Consider the following 25,199-nt stretch of genomic DNA (forward strand, 5'->3'; position numbering starts at 1 on the left):
GGATTTTCTCTTTCGCTCTCAGTATTACTTTTTTTTCCAAATGTCTGTTCACTCTGTACAAATTACAAATCCGCCCTACCATGGAATATTGTTCCCACATGTGTGGCTGTGCCTGCCCGAAAACCTCTCTCGAGCTTCTAGATTCCATTCAAAAGAATGCGGTTAGTTTAAGTAACAACTCACCTCTAACAAAGTCTCTTTACTCTCTGTCTCATAGGAATTCTGTTTCTGTTACGTGCATTTTTTATAGATACTTCCATGGACGCTATTCTTCTGAATTGGCTTCTATAATTCCCCCTCCACCTCTCCCTTCCAAATTACTTCAAACACATGCCACAACCAGTCAGCATCCTTTTACTGTCCAACTTCAAACTCACAGAACCAACTTTTCTTCTTCCTCATTTATTCCTTCAACCTCCATTTTAGAAAAACCTCCCTTCACACATTTCCTGAAAATTACAATCCTCCACAAACATTCAAGTCTAATGTCAACAAGTATCTTCTTCAGTCTCCTCTCGACCTTCAACTAATGCACAATACTAAGTACTATATGTCCTAACACCTTTCATGTCTGGGGTTTTCATTAAAAATAACCTACTGTTAATTAGTCTGTGTATTCACCCAGGCTAGCAGTTTTCTGACTTACCTAACACTGCCTCAATTACCAAATATTTTTGCACCCCCTTTTATTTGAGTGTATCCCATCTCTGTAGAAATAATCTTTAATGTTAATAAGCACAGATCACACTGAGAAAAATTCTATCCTAATGAGCCTTGCACAGTCTCTCCAGGGTCGAAATGATTGTCAACAAAACTCTCATCATGTACTCTCTCCTATCGTGTGTCTGATCAGAATTGCAGAAACTCGCAACTTTATCTCACATTGCTCTGTACTTGTTAATGAAAACTTGTGATCTCCTACTGTTGATATCAACACGTAAAACAATATCACCTTTTGTGCCCTTAAAAGATGATAGCTATTCTACCTTAGCTCCTGGCAGACACACCCCGTCCTGTTCCTTCTGTCTCTTTTACATAATACATTTCCTGTTTCCCTGACAACTGAGTCGCCAACTATAGCTACTTCCTGTGGATCAAGGATCTCTGATGTGGAGGATGTCATGTTGTTGCCTGATCATGGGGCACGGGTTCAAGCACTGGACTGAGTGGCTGAGTGCTTTTTGAAATTAAAATAACATTGTGGAAATGGTAGCTCCACAAATGATAGATCATTCTGGCACCCACTGAAATAAAGCACTTTAAGATGCTCCATAGGAAACAGAGGGTGATTATAAAATTTTCCCAATAATTTAGAAAGGATATAACTGAACATCCTTTGATTGGACCCAAGAGCTTATTTATTTCTGTTTAGTCAATGGTATCAAAATTCCTAAGATATGATAATTCTTTACATGATTTTTTAGTTTCTGTAGACATTATATACAAGAACCTATGTTCAACAACAAGCAAATGTAAAACTAAATTGCAGAAAAGGTTGGAGAAGGTCATTCCACCAGTGCAGTCCTGCTGGAAAAGGTAAAGAAAGAGACTATGAAAACTATCTACAACTTTCCCACTATATGTTCAGTACATGGAAAATGTTATACTTAGCAGTTTATCAACAAAGTTTCCTTCTACATGCTTGGTAAATGGGGAGCATGTCTGCATGGTTAGCAGTGTTAAAGTACCTGTGACGACAAAGTGCAAATGGAGATAAAAGGAAGAACTCATAGATGGTTAATAGCATAATGTTCTAGAAACAATGAAGGGCTATTTATTACAAGCAGTCCTGCAATGAGTATGAACATTACAACATCAGCAACGAAAATATTCTATTCATACAAAATGAAAATGTATTCTACTAACTAGCTATTTTGCAAATTTGTCTAAATTATCTTAACTTAATGTTTTATTTTTAAATTTAGAAACATTATGCATAGAAACAGTTGCTGATAGTCAGAGCCGGAACTAGGCAATCCTACGCCTTGGGCAAAAGTGTTATAAGTATGCCCTCATTATATGCAGGTAGTCAATCTTTCAGTAGCGTAGCTAGGGGAAATTCCCCCCCCTCTGCACCTCCCTTGCTACGCCCCTGCAATCTTTATGAATTTATAAAAATTACTATTGTAACGGTCTACGATTTGCACATATTTTTTAATAAAATAATGAAATAATACAATGAATATAACAAAACAAAAATATCAAAGAAAAAGAAACTTACAAATATTCGTTTATATCTACAGAGAATTTAATTCTTTATAAACTACAAAGAAAGTACATATAATTACAAAAAAATTAGAAAACCAGATAGTTTATGTTTATGTATCTAGTATAAAATCATAGAAACAAAATATTGTGAAACATAGTACTTTTAACCTTATAACATGAGCAGAAGTCTGAAAAACAAGATGCAGGATATTTCAGAGACTGCTGGTAGTCATTGCGTTACAAGTAAACACATGGGTTGTGTTAGGGTAGCTAAGAATAGAAACAGGTGCATGTATACCTGCGTGTACACCAATGCTAGGAGTTTGGTAAATAAATTTGATGAATTTGAGGTATTGCTCAAAACATCAAAGGCAGATATTGTTGGGATATCAGAGACGTGGTGTCACACAGATATAAGTAATGCGGAACTGGAATTTGGGGAATACAATGTATATAGAAAGGATAGACAGGACAGGAGGGGAGGAGGGGTTATGCTATTAATTAAGAAACACATAAAGTCAAAGGAAGTGAAGCCAGTTGACATCGATGGACAGGGCAGTGTCGAGTCAGTTTGGTGTGACATAAGCATAGGGAAATCAAAATTGAGAGTAGGAGTGTGCTATAGGCCTAATGACTCTGATGAGTATAATAATATATTGTACAGGGAAATAGAGTGGGCCAGTAAATCAGAGAGTCTTATAATGGGGGATTTTAATTTCCCAGATATTGACTGGAATTTGTGGGTTGGTCACTCGCACACTAGCAAGGCTTTTGTGGATTTATTGGATGATTGTTTTCTACATCAGCATGCTCGTGAGGCAACAAGAGGGAGCAATACTCTTGATCTGATTATCAGTAGTGATTCTTCATGCATTAAGAACCTGCAGATAAATGAACCACTAGGTGGCAGTGATCACAGTGTGTTGAAGTGGGATTTACTCAAGGAGGTAACTACCATCAGAGGTAAAGGGAAGGGTTTTTGTTTTCGTAAAGGCGACTATGATGGTCTGAGACAGTATTTAAATTCTATACAGTGGGACCAACTGATGATGTTACCAACAGCAAACTCAAAATGGGAAGCATTCAAGGAACTAATCTTGGTGGCTACCAGGCTTTACATACCAACTAAGAAATATTGTTCAAGGTTTAGGCCTAAATGGTTGTCAGATGGACTAATGAGACATGTGGCAGAGAAGAAAAATGCATGGGATACATACAAATTAATGGGTGACATGGAAGCCTATGATAGATATAAGTTGGTCTGTAACCAAGTCACAAAGGAGATTAGGCAGGCAAAGGCAGACTACGAAAAATCCTTGGCAAAGGATGCAAAGAAAAACAGAAAGGAGTTCTTTACATACTTGAACTCGAGAAGGAAAGGGATGAATCAGATTGGTCCACTGGATATTGATGGTTCAACAGTTGAGGATCCTGCTCAGGTGGCTAACAATCTAAACGAGTATTTTGTATCTACATTCACGCATGAGAGGAGAATGATGTAGGTAAAGTAAACATTGGCAGTGAGCTGGATGATTTTGTAATAACTGAGAGGAAAGTGGAGGAGAGATTGTTGAGGATAAACATAAAAAAGGCACCTGGGGTGGATGGGATCTATCCAGTTATATTAAAGGAGGCAGCAAAGGAAGTATGCAAACCCCTAGCCATAATTATGAGAGCTTCTTTGGACACAGGGGAGGTACCCATAGACTGGAGATGTGCAAATGTAACCCCAATTCACAAAGGAGGATCAAAGGCTGACACAAGTAATTATAGACCTGTTAGTTTAACTTCTGTTCCAGGTAAATTAATGGAGGCACTGGTTAAAGAAGCACTGCAGGATCATCTAGACGAGAATTCAGTTATAGCTCAGACGCAGCATGGTTTTGTTAAGGACAGGTCTTGCCTGACCAATTTGATTGGATACTATGATGTAGTCACAAAAGAACTGGATGCAGGGAATAACTTTGATATTATATATTTGGATCTTAGAAAGGCTTTTGATATGTTGCACATGGTAGACTGCTGCACAAATTGGAGCAGTGTGGCATTGGAGGCAAATTGCTGCTATGGATAAGGGGATGGTTGAGTGGCAGAAGACAGAGAGTGGTAATCAATGGACACTGCTCAACGTGGACTAATGTTATTAGTGGAGTTCCTCAAGGTTCAGTGTTGGGTCCATTGTTGTTTTCGGTGTTTATGAATGATATTGATGATGGGATATCAAGTTTAATGTCTAAGTTTGCAGATGATACAAAGGTTGGCAGGGTCGTTCAGGACACTACTGACGCTATGCTGCTGCAACAGGATCTGGAAAGGTTGAACAGATGGGCTGAGAGGTGGCAAATGAAGTTTAACACTGACAAATGTAAAGTACTACATATGGGTAACAGTAACCCCAGAGCAATGTATCAACTCTGCGGTACTACACTGACAGTGGTGGAGAATGAAAAGGACCTGGAGGTAATTGTGCAGGCAGATATGAAGTTCTCTGAGCAGTGCAGACGAGCTGCAAGAGTAGCTCATGGTGTCTTGTCAATGATAAAGAGGAATTTTTCTAGCAGGGATAAGGAGGTGATTATTCCCTTGTATAAGGCAATGGTTAGGCCACATCTTGAGTACTGTATACAGGTCTGGAGGCCTCATTTCAAGAAGGATGTAGAGCTGCTGGAACGGGTACAGAGAAGGGCAACAAGATTAGTAAATGGAACAAAGGGTTGTTCTTACGAAGAAAGGCTTAAGTTTTGCAAATTACAGAGTCTGGAGACTAGGCACCGGCGAGGTGATCTGATAGAGGTGTATAAGGCTTTGAATGGTTTGAGCATGCTCAATGCCAATGGGATTCTTCATCTTTCTCAGAATAATCACCTCAGAGGGCATAAATTCAAATTGAGGAAGGACGGATGTCGGATAGATGTGCGGAAATTTGCCTTTGGCCAGCGGGTGGTTGGTTGGTGGAACCGACTTCCATCACCTGTTGTTGAAGTTGATAGCCTAAACAAATTTAAAGCTCAACTGGACAGGTATTTCGAACGAACGGAGGGGTGAAATGGGAGAGGGTTTTTTTTTTTTTTTTTTTGGCTGATGCTGAATAAGCTTGCTTTCTTGCATCATATGCCTCTACTAATGCTAATGCTAATGCTAATACTAAAAATAAGCAATGAAGGTGTATTATTTTAATTGAATAGTGCTATTTCTATATTTAGATAAGATTCTATTAGACAATACTCATGAATGAATTGGTAAAGGTGTAAAGGGGTTACAGATTTTATATCCTGCAGAATTGACAAAACATGATTTTTCAAATATCTGTTGAAATATCATCAGATATTTGAAAAACTTTATTTGACCTCCAGTGGTTAGAGCTAGAGGACAAAAGACTGGGGGGGGCACCCCACACACCCCACCCTAGTTCCGGCTCTGCTGATAGCCAATATAACTAGCTGATGAGCAGAAATATTTTTAGTTCCATTTGAAGACTTACACTAAATTAAGAAAACGTTTTGCTAGTATATAAACATGGTTTCTCTTAGTAATTTAAATATCTAAGCATAAAATTACAGCTTCATATTTTATAATAGCTAGGCAGTGCCGTCATGGTATGGTAGGATTCAGGCAAATGCCTAAGGCACCATTTGGGTAGGGACACTTAGCCATTGTGCATATTATTTAATTTTATTGGTAATCCATATGCTCTACACAAATGCTTAATTTGCTTAGGGTGCAAAAATATCTCACAAGGGCACTGTAGCTAGGCATCTTCTTATGGTGTTAATATGCAGAAATTGCCACAGTGGCAGTGTGATTATATCATCCACCAGAAACGTGCAAGACTTGCACATATAAAAGAGTTCTGATGGAAATTAGAAAATCTCAATACCACTTGGAAATTTTTAATGATGGACTCAGAATATCCTGCATAGAGGAACAAAAGATAATTTGATATTCTCTATACAGTTGGTTAAAATTTTACAGAAATACAGTCAACTTTCACATGTAAAACAGCTCTGATTGAAATCAGAAAGTCACATACTCCTAGGGATTTTTTTTTAACAATGGCATAAAATGGCATAAAAATGGCATAAAAATCACAAGAAGTAACAAAAATTATAACTCAATGTATACAATATGTGTGGTTTGATAAACTAATGATGTCTAAATTAAAAAACACTCTTATACCATGTATAAACATTGCTGCTGAATAAAAGTAATGAATAGCCCCAATGTCAAACCAAACATGGCTTGTTTCAGTAATTAACATAATTCAGAGGTTGGATGCATAAAATTAATATTGTATATTGTAATAGTTGTATACCGTTTTCTGGAACAACCTCTCTTCACATGTATTTCCTGAAAATTACAACTACAGAAATTCAAGTTTAACTTCAACAAATATCTACTTTCGTCTTCTTAACCTTCAACCCATGCACGATATTAATTTCTACAGGATTCAATCCCTTTCACTTTTGGAGTTTTCATAAAATAAAATAACCATTTTGTTTATACTGTATTTAACTTGAAGGCATTTGTCACTTGGAAGAATGGAGCAATTATAAAATATGAATATATTGCTTAATAGCTAGAAGCATGACAGAGACAATAAAAAAACATGATATCAAACATAATATAATATTAGGCAAACAATCACACATATCAAAAAAATCTTTCTTCCATCATGCCTCTTCTGAGCCAGCAATGGGTACAAGTTTAAACATAACTCTGTATGTTTAAACTGCCTTCAACAACACTTTCATATTCATTATAAATTCTTCTCTTTAGAGTTAAGTAATCAACATATTAATTACTAAACTCTCCAGATATCAGAGCAATACCCAGCCATGAATCTAATCAAGAATATGAATACATACTGTAATTGGTCACATCTTGAAACATTTTCCAAAAACCTCATTTTCAAACTTTTCCTAATCTGGTGTCTGCACGAGGAGTAAACTGCAATCTACAATTTCCCCGTCGAGGTAGATTTCCAGAAGCAATCATTCATCTATCTTTCACTGTCTTCAGATAAATTAACCATGTAATGAATTGCCTCATAATCACCATATATATCTATGTAAACAGAATATGAATAAACAAGCTTCCTCCTTCTATAATATCAAGTACTCATTTAATGATCGGATCACTTTTTGTGCATATATGTATGAAAAAGCAAAAAACTTAAAAATAACATACCAGTTACTACTACCACAGATTCTTGATGGGATATTAAATCCAGATCTAATAAAAAAAAAGAAAAAAAAAAGAGAGAAATAGAAATATAATTAGAAATGAACATAACTTTATTTCTTATTTTGGTAATCTTTTGTTACTAATATGATCCCAAAAGGTTATTAGGTGATAAATATATACATGTACATAAAATATATGAGTACATAATTCACACTTTTCCACATGAAGATTTATATTACTGCAATGTTACAATAAGAAAAGACAAAATGTTTGATAAGTCACAAAATTGATATGCTAATATTTCTGAATTAAATTATGGAATTCTATCATAAGAATTTAGGAGGATAAGGCACCTCAAACTTGAAATACACTAAGAAAATTATATACTTACAAAATATCTTTGGCAAAGGATGCTAAAGAAAACAGCAAGGATTTCTTTATTTATATAAACTCTAAAAGGAAGGGGATGAATCTGATTGGTCCACTTGACATCGTGTTTCGACTGTTGATGATCCTGCTCAGATAGCAAACAAACTGAATGAGTATTTTGCATCTACATTCATGAGGAATTATTAAGGTTTGAAAATCGCAGAAGGTTATCAAATTGTAGCAGGATACTTAATGATTTTGTATCCTGCTACAATGAGGAGAAATTGTTGAAGTTAAACATAAGAAAGGCACCTGGGGTGGATGGGATCTATCCAGTTATATTAAAGAAGGGGGCAAAGGAACTAAGCAAACTCTTAGTCATAATTAGAGAGCATCCTTGGACTCAGCGGAAGTTCCCACGGATTGGAGATGTGCAAATATATCCCCAATTCACAAAGGGGAATTGAAAGGTGACACTAGTAATTACAGACCAGTTAGTTTAACTTCTGTTCTGGGTAAAATAATGGAGTCACTGGTTAAAGATGCATTGCAGGATTATCTACACAAGACTGCAGCAATAATTCAAACACAGCATGGGAAATTCCTGTCTGACAAATTTGATTGGATACTATGATGTGGTTACAAAGGAACTGGATGCAAAAAATAATTTTTATATCATATACTTGGATTTCAGGAAAGCTTTTGACACTGTTTCTCGTGGAAGACTACTGTACAAATTGGAGCAGAATGGTAATAAGGGTAAGTTGCTATAATGGATAAAAGGGTGGTTGAGTGGGAGAAGACAGGGGTGGTAATCAATGAACGCTGCTCTTCGTGGACTAATATTATTAGTGGAGTCCCACAGGGTTCAGTGTTGGGCCCAGTGTTGTTTTGTATATTTATCAATGATATTGATAAAGGTATATCAGGCTTAGTGTCAAAGTTTGCATGTGATACAATGGTTGGCAGGGTTGTTAATGACAGTAATGGCAGTATGCTACTGCAACAGGATCTAGAAAATTTGGACAGATGGGCTGAGAAGTGGCAACTAAAGTTTAACTTTGACAAATGAAAAGTACTGCATACGGGTAGAAGTAACCCCAGAGAAACATACCAACTGTGTGGTCCTACAATTAGGGTGGTAGAAAATGAAAAAGATTTGGGAGTAATTGTGCAGTCAGATATGAAATTTTCTGAGCAATGCAAGCAGCCTGCAAGAGCAGGTCATGGGGTTTTGTCAATGATATACAGGAATTTTGTTAGCAGGGAAAAAGAGGTGATTATCCCTTTGTATAAGGCAATGGTCAGGCCATGCCTTGAGTACTGCATATAGGTCTGGAGGCCTCATTTTAGGAAGGATGTAGATTTGCTGGAGCATGTACAGAGAAGAGCAACAAGATTGGTGAAGGGAATGAAGGGATCCTCTTACCAAGAGAGGCTTAAGTTCTGCAAATTGCAGCAGCTGGAGACTAGGCACCTGTGAGGTGATCTGATTGAGGTGTATAAGGCCTTGAATGGGTTGAGCATGCTGAATTCTGATTGAATTCTTCCACTTGCTCAGATTACGAACCTAAGGGGGCATAAATTCAAATTGAGGAAAGATAGTTGTAGAATAGATGTGCAGAAATTTGCCTTTAGCCAGTGGGTAGTTAATTGCTGGAACAATTTTCCATCTGTCATTGTGGAAGTTGATAGCTTAAATAAATTCAAGGAGGAAGTGGACAAATTTTAGAGGGAATGGTTGTGTGAATTTTTTATTTATTTTTTTAATTAATTTATTTTTTATTTTTTTTTATTTTTTGGCTGATAAGCTCATGCGCTTGCTTTCTTGGATCACATGCTTTATTACTATTACTATATGAAATTACAAAATATAACTGCTTATCTCAAGTGTATTATTTTGTTAGAGTGTATGTCAAGTTTGGGATGTCTTATCCTAGTCCAATGACAAAACTACTCAGTTTAACTCAGAAATAAGGACATGCTAATTTTAGTATCTTCATTAGTATTAGTAGTGGCAAATGATGCAAGAAAACGAGCATATAGAGCATCAGATGGATGTTTGCCTCAACAATTAACTATCTGCTGGCTGAAATGATGTCATTAACTGAAATTGCTAGTGGGTGGAAATAATGCATTTTCTTATTGTAACATTCCAATAAACAAATTTTTCATTAGGAAAAGTGCTCTATTTTACCCAGGTTAATCTTTTGATAATGCAGTACCCTGATTTGTTTTGCATTGTTTCAAAACTGCATCATATACAAAATATGACAAATTCTATCTGGCATTGTTAAACATTACATTGTCTTTTTTCCTGGGAATCCCCAACCATTTTTCTACTCTTCAAATTAGCGTGCATGTCTCATTAAGAGTTTTAAAAAAAGTAATGTTTGTGTCATTTTGCCAGATTTAAGATAATACTGACTTGCATGTAACATGTCCTGTATGCACAAAATATAAATAAATCTTTAAAACTGTCACTGCTAAAGGCTTCCTGCTTGAAATACAATAACTACACTCTTAAAAACTCTCTGGTGTGTTTATCTCACACAACAGACTGTCTATGACGAGGACACTACTATTAGCATCAGTGCTTGTTCCCCTTTTCCCACATGCATATTTTGACTGCAAAAGCATGTGCCATGGACTGATGTGCATGCTGAGCAAGCTGAAAATTCCAGAAAAATTCAAAGAGAGAGCCCTAATCCCTCTACTTGAGAACAGCAATATATCATGACAACTAAGCTTTCACAGAGGGCACATATTTCAAGCAATGCACTTAACTGATATGGCTATGGAGATCTTTTCTAAAGATGCTCCAGCCACAGAGTGAAGCTTAAAGATGGTACAAGAACTATCTGATGCTACAAATTTTTATGAATAATTTTAAGTGGAGAAAATAAAGCTAGCCTCCCGATGACTTTGACCTTTTCATGGTCAAAGTAAATTAAGTTTTTGATGTTTTTTGTTTTGTTTATAGTTGTTCAGTTATGGATTCATTCTTTTTGTTTTGAAATAAAATGTTTCTTTCCATATAATGATGTGTTTTATTTACTTCAATTGTTGTTAAAATAATACACAGTATAAGGTGTTTCAATGTCCCTGCAAGAAGTAATCTCTGGTATTTACAACTTTTAACATGGGAAAATGGTATCCCAACATGTGTTATTTCACTTTTAGTCTCATTTTTTTAAAACCCAATCCCGATAAAATCAGGGTACCAGTGTAATCATAATATCTAAATACATTTATTTTTTCTGATTATATTTATTTTTTTTTTATGTATTATTTTCTAATGATACAGTATTAGTTTTAGAAGAAAGAAAATGGACTTTTTTTTTCTATTGTCAAAAAGTGAGCATCCTTTTCCACCTTGATCTTTACCAACTCCTCTGCCTTATCCAACTTGGAAGGTAACTTATTCCAATAATCTACAATCTGATTCCAGAAGCTGCTACAAATAGACCTAATATATTCCCTTCTAAAGTATACTTTGTTTAACAGTGACTTAATTTCATTGCTTTTAAACACTCAAATACATCCTTTATAGTTACTTAAGTTTTTTCCAAGGACAAGTTGAATATTGGGAGAATGAATACTATAAGGGATGTTCATTAAATAACTTTCAGGAGCCATAAATCCACACCAGTTTATTTACAAAAATGACAACTGCAATGAAAATAGTAACATCTTTCTATTTCTCCTGGTGCCTGTCATAGTGCTGAGAACCGTTGGTCATGTGGAGCAGCATTATCCAAACATGATGCAACACCAAGAGTATCAGTGTGAGTTCAGACATGAGGTGAACATTTGCATTGGAAATGTAGAACAAAGAGAAGGTGCAGGATGTCAACTGATATGAGTGGGTCAGGGCTTGTCAAGAAGTACCATCAACAGTAAGCTGGTAGAAGTGTATGGAGAAGATGGCTGGACAATCAAACTGGCTGGCTGTCCCTCTACTTTTTTTTTTTTTTTTAATGAAACCCCCAAACACAAGAGGTATTAGAACCTATAGTACTTAGTACCATGCATGGGATGGAGATTGAGATGATGAAAGAAGATATTCGTTGACATTAGATTTAAACTTCTGTAAACTGAAATTTTCATGAAAAACATAAGAAGGAATGTTGTTTCATAAAACAAAAGTTGAATGAATAAATGAGGAAGAAGAAAAGTTGGTTCTGTGAGCTTGAAGTTGGACAATAAAAGGATGTTGACTGGTTACATCAAGTGTTCAGATTGCTTTGAAAGAGAGAGTGGGAATTACAGAAGACAATCCAGAACAGGGAGTATCTATAGAAAAGATACTGCTCATGGAAGTATCTATAGTAAAGGCATGCAGCAGAAACAGAACATCAATGAGACAGAGAGTGGAGAGACTGTTTGGGATGAGTCATTAATTAACCTAACTATCCTCTTTTGCATGAAATCAGAAGACTGAGAGAGATTTTGGGGGCACCACCCCAGATGTGTTAACAATATTCCATGGTAGATAAGGCAGATATGCAATTTGTACAGAGTGAACAGCTGTTTAGAAGAAATAGTATGAGAGCAAAAGAAAAAACCAAGTTTTTAGATGCAGAGGAAGCAATATTTCTAATGTGCTTATACTAGATGAGATTAGAAGTGGGGGTTATCCACAATAGCGATACATGATCTTGTAGTGTCATAATTGTAGTGTCATCGAATATAAGCATAGGAGCAGACGAATCCTTTTTTGAGAGATATAAGACAGGACTGAGTTTTATAGGATTGAAATCAACTAAGGTTTTCTTTTCCCGACTGTATAATTAACTGGAGATCAGCATTTAAAGGATTGCTAGCAGATATTCAAGAAATTGAAGCTGTTTGAGCAGGGCAAGGTTTCTCAAATTGGAAGGTGGAATGCAATGTGCTATCATCAACAAAACTATGCATAGGATTTCCAGTCAATGTAAGAAGGTCATTACTATACAAATGGAAAAGAGTGAGAAAAAGAACTGAACCGTGAGGAATACCAGCATTAGTGGAGAAGTTAGAAGACAGAGAGCCAACTACCATCACAGCAGTCAGTGGTCAGAGATAAAACTGAACACCCAATTACAAAGAACTAGCAAACCATAAGATCAAAACTTATTAAAAAGATCTTTATGCTAAACACAATCAAAAGATTGCATGGGGAGTACCAGAAATTTACCAAATTCTAACTGGGAGCTAAGTGATTTTGTAATAACTGAGAGCAAAGTTGAGGAGAAATTGTTGAAGTTAAACATAAAAAAGGCACCTGGGGCGGTTGGGATCTATCCAGTTATATTAAAGGCAGCAAAGGAAGTAAGCAAACCATTAGCCATAATTATGAGAGCTTCGTTGGACTCAGGGGAGGTCCAGATGGACTGGAGGTGTGCAAATGTATCCAATTCACAAAGGGGGGTTCAAAAGGTGACAAAAGTAACTATAGACCTGTCAGTTTAACTTGTGTTCCAGGGAAAATAATGGAATCACTGGTTTTTAAAGAAGCATTGCAGGATCATTAAGACAAGACTACAGTAATAGTTAAGACACAGCATGGGCTTGTTAAAGGGAGGTCTTGCCTGACCAATTTAATTGGATACTATGATGTGGTCACAAAGGAACTGAATGCCAAAAATAATTTTGATATCATATACTTGGATTTCAAGAAAGCTTTTGATACTGTTGCACATGGAAGACTGCTGTACAAATTGGAGAGATAGCATTTTTTAGCATTAGCATTAGTAGAGGCATTTGATGCAAGAAAGCAAGCTTATGCAGCATCAGCCAAAAAAAAAAAAAAAAAAAAAACCACTTCCACTTCACCCCTCTGTTCGTTCAAAATACCTGTCCAGCTGAGCCTTAAACTTATTTAGGCTATCACTTCCACGACAAGGGATGGAAGTCCGTTCCACCAACCAACCACTCGCTGGCTAAAGGCAAATTTCTGCACGTCTATCCTACATCTGTCTTTCCTCAATTTGAATTTATGCCCTCTCACGTGATTATTCTGAGCGAGAGGAAGAATCCCATCAGCATTGAGCATGCTCAAAACCATTCAATGCTTTATACACCTCTATCAGATCACCTCGCTGGTGTCTAGTCTCCAGACACTGTAATTTGCAAAACTTAAGCCTTTCTTCGTAAGAGCACCCCTTTGTTCCATTCACTAATCTTGTTGCCCTTCTCTGTACTCGTTCCAGCAGCTCTACATCCTTCTTGAAATGAGGCCTCCAGACCTGTATACAGTACTCTAGTTGTGGCCTGACCATTGCCTTATACAAGGGAATAATCACCTCCTTATCCCTGCTAGAAAAATTCCTATATATCATTGACAATACACCATGAGCTACTCTTGCAGCCCGTCTGCACTGCTCAGAGAACTTCATATCTGCCTGCACAACCACCCCAGGTCCCTTTCATTCTCTACCACTGTCAGTGTAGTACCACAGAGTTGATACGTTGCTCTGGGGTTGCTGTTTCCCATGTGTAGTACTTTACTTTTGTCAATGTTAAACTTCATTTGCCACCTCTCAGCCCATCTGCTCAACCTTTCCAGATCCTGTTGCAGCAGGGTAGTGTCAGTAGTGTCCTTGACAACCCTGCCTACCTTTGTATCGTCTGCAAACTTCGACATTAAGCTTGATATACCATCATCAATATCATTTATGAATACAGAAAACAATAATGGACCCAACACTGAGCCCTGAGGGACTCCACAAATAACATTAGTCCACGACGAGCAGTGTCCATTGATTACCACTCTCTGTCTTCTCCCCCTCAGCCACCCCTTTATCCACAGCAGCAATTTGCCTCCAATGTCACACTGCTCCAATTTGTGCAGCAGTCTTCCATGTGCAACAGTATCAAAAGTCTTTCTAAGATCCAAGTATATAATATCAAAGTTATTCCCTGCATCCAGTTCCTTTGTGACTGCATCATAGTATCCAATCAAATTGGTCAGGCAAGACTTCCCTTTAACAAAACCATGCTGTGTCCGAGCTATAACTGAAGTCTTGTCTAAATGATCCTGCAGTGCTTCTTTAACTAGTGCCTCCATTAATTTTCCTGGAACAGAAGTTAAACTCACAGGTCTATAATTGCTTGTGTCAGCCTTTGATCCTCCTTTGTGAATTGGGGTCACATTTGCACATCTCCAGTCTGTGGGTACCTTCCCTGAGTCCAAGGAAGCTCTCATAATTATGGCTAAGGGTTTGCTTACTTCCTCTGCTGCCTCCTTTAATATAACTGGATAGATCCCATCCACCCCGGGTGCCTTTCTTGTGTTTATCTTCAACAATTTCTCCTCCACTTTACTCTCAGTTATTACAAGATTCTCTAGCTTACTGCTAGAGTTGAATACACCTCTGGCTTTCCCCTCGCTAAATAACTCCTCATGTGTGAATGTCGATGCAAAATATTCATTTAGTTTGTTAGCTACCTGAGCAGGATCATCAACAGTTCACCCATCGATATCAAGTGGACCAATCTCATTCATCCCCTTCCTTCTAGAGTTTACATAAGTAAAGAACTCTTTGCTGTTTTTCTTTGCATCCCTTGCCAAAGATTTCTCATAATCTACCTTCGCCTGCCTAACCTCCTTTGTAACTTGGTTACAGATCAACTTGTATCTATCATAGGCTTCTGTGTCATGTGTTAATTTGTATGTATCTCATGCATGTTTCTTCTCTGCCAATATGCCTCATCAGTTCATCTGACATCCATTTAGGCCTAAACCTTGAACAATATTTCTTAGTTGGTATGTAAAGCCTAGTAGCTTCCAAGATAAGTTCTTTGAATGCTTCCCATTATGCATTTGCTGTTGGTAACATCATCAGTTGGACCCACTGTATAGAATTTAAATACTGTCTCACTCCATCATAGTCGCCTTTACGAAAGCAATAACCCTTCCCTTTACCCCTAATGGTAGTTACCTCTTTGAGTAAATCCCACTTCAGCACATTGTGATCACTGCCACCTAGTGGTTCATTTATCTGCAGATTCTTAATGCATGAAGAATCACTGCTGATAATCAAATCAAGAGTATTCCTCCCTCTAGTTGGCTCCCGAACATGCTGATGTAGAAAACAATCATCCAATAAATCCACAAAAGCCTTGCTAGTGTGTGAGTGACCAGCCCCCAAATTCCGGTCAATATCTGGGAAATTAAAATCTCCCATTATAAGACACTCTGATTTACTGGCCCACACTATTTCCCTGTACAGTTTCTTATTATACTCATCAGAGTCATTAGGCCTATAGCACACTCCTACTCTCAATTTTGATCTCCCAATGCTTATGTCACACCAAACTGACTCGACACTGCACTGTCCAGCGATGTCCACTGGCTTCACTTCCTTGGATTTTATGTATTTCTTAACTAATAGCATAACCCCTCCTCCCTTCCCATCCAGTCTATCCTTTCTGTAGACGTTGTACACCCCAAATTCCAGTTCTGCATTCCTTATATCTGTGTGACACCAAGTCTCTGATATCCCAACAATATCTGCCTTTGATGTTTTGAGCAATACCTCAAATCCATCAAATTTATTTACTAAACTCCTAGCACTGGTGTACACGCAAGTATACATGCACCTATTTATATTTTTAGCTACCCTAACACAACCCGTGTGTTTACTTGTACCGCAATGACTCCCAGCAATCTCAGAAATATCCTGAATCTTGTTTTTCAGGCTTCTGCTCATTCCAATAGAAGCAGTGCAAGAATCTCTTTCACCTCTGCCAGTGGCTATTGTTAACCTATTCTTCTTTGTATCCCCCCAAGCTAGCAGTTTTCCGACCCACAATAGATATTGCATTAAGGGTAAGTTGCTACAATGGATAAAGGGATGGTTGAGTGGTAATTGATGACCACTGCTCTTCGTGGACAAATGTTGTTAGTGGAGTTCCCCAGGCATTGGGACCATTGTTGTTTTGTATATTTATCAATGATATTGATGAAGATATATCAGGTTTAATGTCCAAGTTTGCAGATGATACAAAGGTTGGCAGGGTTGTTAACGACGGTAAAGACAGTATGTTACTCTCCAATTGGATCTAGATAAATTGGGCAAATGGGCTGAGAAGTGGCAACTGAAGTTTAACATTGACAAATGCAAAGTACTGCATATGAGTAGCAGTAACCCAAGAGAAACATACCAACTCTGTGGTACTACACTCAGGGAGGTGGAGAATGAAAAAGACCTGGGAGAGTAATTGTGTAGTCAGATATGAAGTTCTCTGAGCAGTGCAGATGGGCTGCCAGAGCAGGTCATGGAGTTTTGTTAATGATATATATTAATTTTGCTAACAGAGACAAGGGGATGATTATCCCTTTGTATAAAGTAATGGTCAGACCACACTTTCAGAGGTCTGGCGGCCTCATTTTAGCAAGGATGTAGATTTGCTCGAACGAGTACAAGAGAAGGGCAACAAGATTGGTGAGAGGAACAAAGGGGTGTGCTTATGAAGAAAGGCTTAAATTCTGCAAGTTGCAGCATCTGGAGACTAGGCACCTGCGAGGCGATCTGATTGAGGTGTATAAGGCCTTGAATAGCTTGAGCAAGCTGAATGCTGATAGGATTCTTCCTCTTGCTCAGATGAAGAACCTGAGGGTGCACACATTCAAATTGAGGAATAGATGTTTTGTTTTGTTTGTTTTGTTATTTGGTTTTTAGGAGCATTAGCAACTAAGACCATATTGCTCCAGGAATATGCAGTGGTCATTCCCTGCCCTTTCCGCATCCTCCGTATTTGGTGGTGATGGGCTCGAACCCCGGTCTAATCAAGAGGCATGTGTTACGCACTGCTGCTCCTTCCCACCTGGCTACGGAGGCATGGGAATAGATGTGTAGAAATTTGCCTTTAGCCAGCGAGTGGTTGGTTGGTGGAACGGACTTCCATCCCTTGTCGTGGAAGTGATAGCCTAAATAAGTTTAAGGCTCAGCTGGACAGGCATTTGGAACAAATGGAGGGGTGAAATGGGAGCATTTTTTTTTTTTTGGCTGATGCTGCATAAGCTTGCTTTCTTGCATCGTATGCCTCTACTAATGCTAATGCTAAATTAGTGATTTCGAAATTACAGATGAGTGTTAATTAGAAAATCATTCAAGCATAAAGGCAAGGTAAGGCTCCTGGAGCTGATGGCACATACTCAATAATTTTCAGAGGCAGCATATTGAACCACTGAAGTTAATTGGCCAGGCATCTTTGGACTCAGGGGAGATTCCTTTGGATTGGAGAAGTGCCAAAATATCACCAATACATAAATGTGGTTTAAAAAGCGAAGTTGGTAACTATAGACCAGTTAGTCTGACTTCAGTGGTAGGGAAAATCATAGAAGCAATGATTAAGAGTGCAATCCAGTGACATTTAGATATATATGGCATTCTGAATAACACACAACATGGTTTTGTTAAAGAAAAATCATGTTTAACTACCTTAGTAAGCTATTTTGACACAGTTACTAATGAGCTGAACGTAGGGAATAACTTCGACATAGTTTATTTGGATTTTAGCAAGGCATTTGACTCAGTTTCCCACGAAAGGTTATTGTATAAGCTGGAACATGTTAGTATTACTGTAAAAATTGTCAGATGTATTGCTGGGTTGCTGCAGAGCAGAAGGCAGAGGGTTGTGATTAATGGATATTCTTCAGATTGGTGTAAAGTCCTAAGTTGGGTTCCCCCAAGATTCAGTTCTCGAACCATTGTTGTTTCTGATTTTCATAAACGACATCGATGAAATAGAAGGCTTGATGTCAAAATTTGCATGCGACATAAAGATTGGTAGAGTAGTTAATGATCAGTACCATGCAGCACTCCTTCAGGATGACTTGAACAATCTGAAAGAAGTGTCAGAAAAGTGGCAGCTATGTTTTAATGCACCAAAATGAAAACTCTTACACTTGGGCAATAGCAAACCATAAATAAATTATACACTTAGTGGGGTTGAATTAAAAACAGAAAAAAAGAAAGAAAGGGATCTTTCTTTCTTTACTGTTTTGAATATGAATATAAGATGGATATGAAGATTTCTGAGCATTCAAATCAATATCAATAGAATACACAGGCAGCAAGGAAAGGCTGTGGTGTCCTATTGATAATTTAGTGAACATTATTCTCTAGAGGAAAGGTACAGGGAGATGCAAGTAGAGTTGCACATGGTGTTCATAGACCTGGAAAAAGCATATGATAGAGTGCCCAGACAAAAGGTATGGAGATGCATGAGGGAGAAGGGTGCATCACAGGACTTTCTCGTATGAAAATTGATGCAAAATATTAATTTGGCCCACCAATGATTATTATTATTATTAATAGCCATATGGTGCAAGGAAGCCTGAGGCTTATGCTGCACCGGCTAAAAAAAAAAAAAAAATTCCTATTACCCTGAGAGAGAGAGAAGTAGAAAGGAATCACCAAGAAAGAGAAGAATGATGATATCCAGCTCAGGACCCTGGGTGTGCCAAGCCCATACTCACCAGATGTGAACCCCTGGGGTTTATCTCCTGGATTACCTAAGATTGTGCCTTTGAGCTCAATGCCAGATCTAATGACATTGATTTCTTGAAAGGGTCTACATATGGGTGACTTGGCTGGCGAGAAGAGCAATGGGTATTCATAAGAGGAAAGACTATGAAAATGTGTATTCATACAACTTACTGGACAAAAACCTTACTGAGCTGGTAATATTTAGGGGTTGGGAACACTGCGATCCAGCACTGGCTCCAGGTTAGGCAACCTAATTAGGTCCACCTTTCTCCTCTAATTCCATCTTTCTATAACTTATGGCACTGGTCTGGATCCAGAACAGCTGACCCACCTGTCTCTTCCTCCACAACTTGATGCCAATGGGGAGGAATGGGAGAATTTTTCACACTGAAATCTGACAAAAATACCAGGGAACATAAATGCAGGTTACTACAGAAAACTAATAGATTAGTCCTCAGGATGTTTATGTTTGGTAAAGAATTTTGCTTGACCTCCCTTGGCAAAGGTTAACACTCTGACAAAATTTAATGGGGGACAGCTCAGTCAGTATCTTCTGACAGTGGAAAGGGTAAGGTAGGTGTATATATACATTTAAATGAGAATTTTGGTGATGCAGCAAAACCTCCCTGCATCTTCTGGCATTTACTAATACTAATAACCGAATAATAATTGCAATCCAAAAGAAAACCAAAATTCTCTTGTTGGGTATTTAACCCCAGGGGCTCACATCTGGTGAGTATGGGTTTGGCACACCCAGGGTCCTGAGCTGGATATCATCATTCTTCTCTTTCTTGGTGATTCCCTTTTACTTTTCTCTTTCTCTCTCTCTCTCTCTCTCTCTTTCTCTTAGGGTAACTGGGGAAATTTTTTTTTTTGGCGGTGCAGCATAAGCCTCAGGCTTCCTTGCACCATATAGCTAATAATAATAATAATAATAGTATGAGTCAAGGAATTTTAGAGAACTTTCCCTGATGTGCAAACAGCATTACATAGTACAACAGATAAGTAAATAAATTTTCTGTTTACACACCAAGATGACTATATAGGGTCTAAGGAGTTCACAACATACAGATAACAAAAAGACATCACAGAACTTAGCAGTCAAGTAGGCTTGAACTATGGATGATGTGTATAAATGTACCCTTGCATTTAACTGGTTGTCTATGATGACCTAAATTTATTGAAAACTGCTCTGATGAAGTTTGACCAAATCTATACAAGACTGTTTGTTTTTTTAAATGTGTTACCAAAATCATTCATTATCAAGGGACAAATTATTTCATTCTGAGTTATTAATTTGGTTTATTTTCATTAAAAGCCACAAATTTTTTGTTGTCATTTACAGTAGATTTCAGTATATACTCTGTATATATGTATTTCAATATATAGTTTATACTCTGTAATATCATTGTCAAAACTGCTTGATTAATTTTTTCTGATTTTTGAACACGTTCACTGCTTCCTCGCAAAAATATGCGGCACTTGATTTTTAATCCGCTTGGGGGAAAGCTACCCTACTTTTAGAACTTTTTCTTCCAATTTGACAGAATAAATAAATCCAGATATTTTTGTCAAGCAACCTTCACTAGAGACTGATTAATTCAGTCATAGTCATAGTGTTATTACCATTAGCCATATGGTGCAAGGAAGACTGAGGCTTTTGCTGCAGCAGCCAAAAAAAAAAAAATTTTCTGAGTTACCCTGAGAGAGAGAGAGAAGTAGAAGGGAATCACCAAGAAAGAGATGAATGATGATATCCAGCTCAGGACCCTGGGTGTACCAAGCACATACTCACCAGGTGTGAGAAAAAAGTCCAAAAATGTCTCTGTGCTTTTCAATCCAGATTGATTCAATCCTGGGTCAAAAACATCATCAGAAACGCCAGCAGCAAAAGTGTTAACCTTCCTGGCCTTGACGTTTTTTCTCTCCACAGAATGTAATCATCTAATCAGAATAACATTTTCAGATATCATAAAGTCTTAAATTAGTAACATGTAGGGCTGCCAGATGTCCTGGTTTTTTCAGGACTGTTCTGATTTTCAGTGTTCTGTCCTGGCATCCCACTACAGTTTTTGGAACTATTATACTATCACATATCCTGTCATATATATTTAAAAAAAACAAAAAAAAAACTATCATATATTCCACTTTCTCTCACACACAAACACAGGTAAAAAACAAGATGAATTTTTCAATATGCCATATCTAATGGAAAGAACAAGTAAATATGTTTCTTGTGTATTTTTAGTTATTTGTTTTTAAAAACGAAACTATTTAATTATTTGCTTGAAGGAAAATGTTTATTTACTTTTGGGAAATAAATCCATTTTATTTTTAATTAAAATTATGTATAAATTTTTGTATAGAGACGTAAAAATAACACTTTATCCCAATTTTTGCTTCAAAACATACAGCAATCCAGTCTTGTGTGTGCGTGTTTTTTTAGTGGACTTACATCAAACCATCTGAATTTGTATGATCACTTTGATAAATCGTTGTATATATATTTAGGTTTTTTTTTGGTTTTTTTTCTAAACAGCAAAAAATCATGACATATTTATAAGAATTGACCTGATAATAAATTGTTGGCTATCCATGAAAAAAAAAAAAAAAAAAAAAAAAATGCTTAAAACAATAAAATACGCAAAACAAGTTCTGAAATAAATTTATGATTAAACTACATTTTATTTAATTCTTGGCAACAGGAGATTTACACTGAGATGGGGATTAAAATTGGAATTTTCTCGTGTCACGCGCATTCACGCCCCTCCAGGCACATAGTAACATACATTACTTCTATGTGCCTCCACATACAAACACTAGGTATATAATACTAGCAGTATTATAAGCTACTGCTAAAGAATTAGAGGTTCATACCTGGTCGAACGTCAGAAATTTCATTCTCGTTTATTTGTGCCATCATTGGAATATTCGGAAACCCACACTGCTCAAAATCCATATAGTAGCAAAAATGCAAAAACTACTTATACATTTCAATGCTAAACTTATGAGTCTTTATTAAAAGTTTATGTATTTGTATATTCCTCGTTGGCGAGCATACAGTGATTTTCGTAACATAATTTGATTGATTGGAAAATTTTTCTTGTACTACTCAACTCCAAATTACATAAACGATGGCGACTTCACCAGTATTTTAAGGTCGTTACTAAAATTCTCAAACTTCGGGTTTTTTTTTTTTTTTTTAACAAATAATTTGCAGTTCTTATCTTTACTAAACCTGGAAGTAATTTAAAAAAAACCCATATATTTCAAATACATGGACTACTTCACGTGTAAATATTACAGGATCACTTTTTTTTTTGTCCATCTATCGAATTATATTTTAAAACATTTTATATATTGTCATTTTTATTCAGTTATTTCTTTATTACTTGACTTTTTAAATTTACAAACAGAATTCGTTCCATTCTGCTGTGATTTGCTCCTCTAACAGGATATGCAAGGCTGATAGACCTCACTTAAAAAATCAATAAAATAATCCCAGCTGACTTTTAAAAATAAGTACTCTATAACAACACGTGTTACAATGGGTTCTGTATGCTCATTTAATTGACTCTAGAGCTCTATGGCAAGGTTCTTCAAACTGTGTCCTACGGCAGGGTTTTTCAAACTATGCTCCGCCATAGTTATCTGGGGCTCCGCAAGGAAATTTTAAAATGTTAATATTTTTTTCTAAAATTATAAAATAGAATCAGAATACCCTGTGCATAAAAGTAAATTTGGCCTTTTCTGAGTGACCTTGAACTGTCAATGTGCGTGTGTATACAGGGCCGGATTTAAACTTGTTGTGGCACTAAGCTATAACATGGTATGAGCCACTTCTCTCTTACAGTTCACCTGTGACAATATTAAAAATGGATTTTTTTTTTAAGATGAAGCTAGGCCTTTGTAATGTGAGGCCCTCAGCTGTAGCTTGTTTAGCTTATGTGTAAATCTGGCCCTTGTGTTATATATGTAAATATCTGGCGCTAGTGACCGACTGTTTCTATTTTTAGTGTATTTTTTATTTTTTAAATCCAGAATGTTTTTTCTTTCTGATGTGGGGCTCCGAATGTCTAAAAAGTTGGGAATCCTTTCTTTATGGTATAATTTTATCTAAGTCGTGCATAGGAGTTATATGTTCAAAGGCCAATTTGTCTGTCTGCGGAATGAAACTAAAAACTGGATAGGTGCTATCCTTTCATTATCGATAGGTTAACTCGCGTCCACTTGAAAAGGATTCACAGGAATTCAAACTAGAACCTCTCCATAAATGTCATGGGTGATCAATTAAATTATCCATGGTCAAGACCTACATGACCCATGTTAAAAGGAAAGGCAGTTGTATACACAACAGCTTACAGACGGGGGTAGAAGCGATTTTGAAATAAAAAGGGAAAGAATTAATTTTGTATCATTAACAAAAATATCGCAAGAATTGGCCAGACATGAGAGGCATTAAATCATGTTCACCTGCCGGTTCCGAATTTAGATAATAGTTTGCTGGACCAGGTGTGTTCCAAAATGTTTTGATAAGATAACGCATTAAAAAAAGAAAGGGAAAAAAAATCCTGAGGTACCCTCCTCGATCCTACAATATTGTGATTCCAGGTGGACACTGCTGTGCTGCTCTAAGTAGCATACACAATACAGAAATCATTTAAAGAAAAATAATAATAATAATAATAAATAATAATAATAATAAAATAAATAATACTGCATACAACTCTCCATCAGCAGCTGAATACCCAATAACAGGCATTTTTCTTGAAAGGAAAATCTACAACTATAAACCTAGTAGCTACCATTATAAGAATACAAAACTTAAACTTTGAGAAAGTTCCAGTTTCTTTTTTTAAATCTAGGTTGAACAAAACAAAAAGTTCAATTTCCTGGTGAAATTTTGGCCGAAAATGAAGTTTCCATAGGAACAAAATGTCTTTGTTCTTAGACTAATTAAACAGATACTTTTCATTGTACTTTAAATAAGAAATTGAAACAGTTCAAAATAATCCAATGAGCCAACATATGGTAATTAATTTTAGATAACAAAATTGAGGCAGAAATACCTTTCCATCTGGTGTTTACCTGGACGCTTTAGATAAACATGCATATTCCTTCTGTCATTCATTACCTTGTTATTTAAAATCCATATATTCAAACTGTAATTTTTCAATCTGAAAGTCTATAATCTTTATTATTTATTTATTTATTATTTTTTTTCCATTGTTACTTTTTTTAAAACATTTTTCGTATATATTTTAAGGTTTTAAACATTGCATATTACATTGCATTGCAATCTCCCTCGATAAAAACGTCATTTATAGTAGGCGTATATTATTCATACATACAAGTGCCTAATGAGGTGTCGTACATGATTTTGCAACGTCATCCAAATTAATAAAATGTAGGTGTTTTATTTTTGCCTTGATGACGACAGCAGAAAATTCATGCATGTCAGTTGACTATTGCAGCTACATAGTGGTCTTATGTTATAACTCTATTTTAATTAATGATTGGATTTCATTAAGATGCTCTTGTTCATAAAGCAAAACGGAAGAATTAAAAAATAAATAGATATGGCCCAAAAATAAATTGACTCGTAAATTAGTTCCTCCTCAGTGCTAGAACCAGGACGAATGCTAAGGCGCATCAACAAGGACTAAAAGTCCCAAGGACGTTTTGTATGTAAGCACTGTTATGTGCTGTCATTTATAAAAGCTGCTAATGTGGCACGTGTAGCAGCTCAGTCCCTACCCATATGCTCCCACAACACAAAAGTTCTTGAGTGCACCACACGGAAATGCCAACCAGTTGATATTTCATTTAAAATTTAAACCGAAAGCATCCACTATGTTGAAATTTCTAAATCAAATTTAAAAAATACTCAGATGGGCATGGCCGCTTACATAATGGCATATACATGTATTCATAATTAGTCATGGTGTCTGAAAACGT

General features: G+C 36.7%; 1 protein-coding gene across 1 annotated transcript in view; it reads right to left on the reverse strand.

The window, feature by feature from the left end:
* Positions 1 to 22,280, reverse strand: part of LOC150090495 (pyroglutamyl-peptidase 1) — a 91,086-nt gene extending 68,806 nt beyond the window's left edge. Inside the window, exons 1-2 of the mRNA XM_090378186.1 lie at positions 22,119 to 22,280; positions 7,396 to 7,440 (exon numbers count right to left, since the gene is read on the reverse strand). Of these exons, the coding sequence (XP_090234312.1) occupies positions 7,396 to 7,440; positions 22,119 to 22,200 (127 nt within the window). The 5' untranslated portion in view covers positions 22,201 to 22,280. The remainder of the gene's footprint in view (positions 1 to 7,395; positions 7,441 to 22,118) is intronic.
* Between the last annotated feature and the right edge of the window lie 2,919 nt (positions 22,281 to 25,199).

The sequence above is a fragment of the Mastigoproctus giganteus genome, chromosome 1 (assembly GCF_048544385.1).
Source record: "Mastigoproctus giganteus isolate SK-2022 chromosome 1, ASM4854438v1, whole genome shotgun sequence".
NCBI lineage: Eukaryota > Metazoa > Arthropoda > Arachnida > Uropygi > Thelyphonidae > Mastigoproctus > Mastigoproctus giganteus.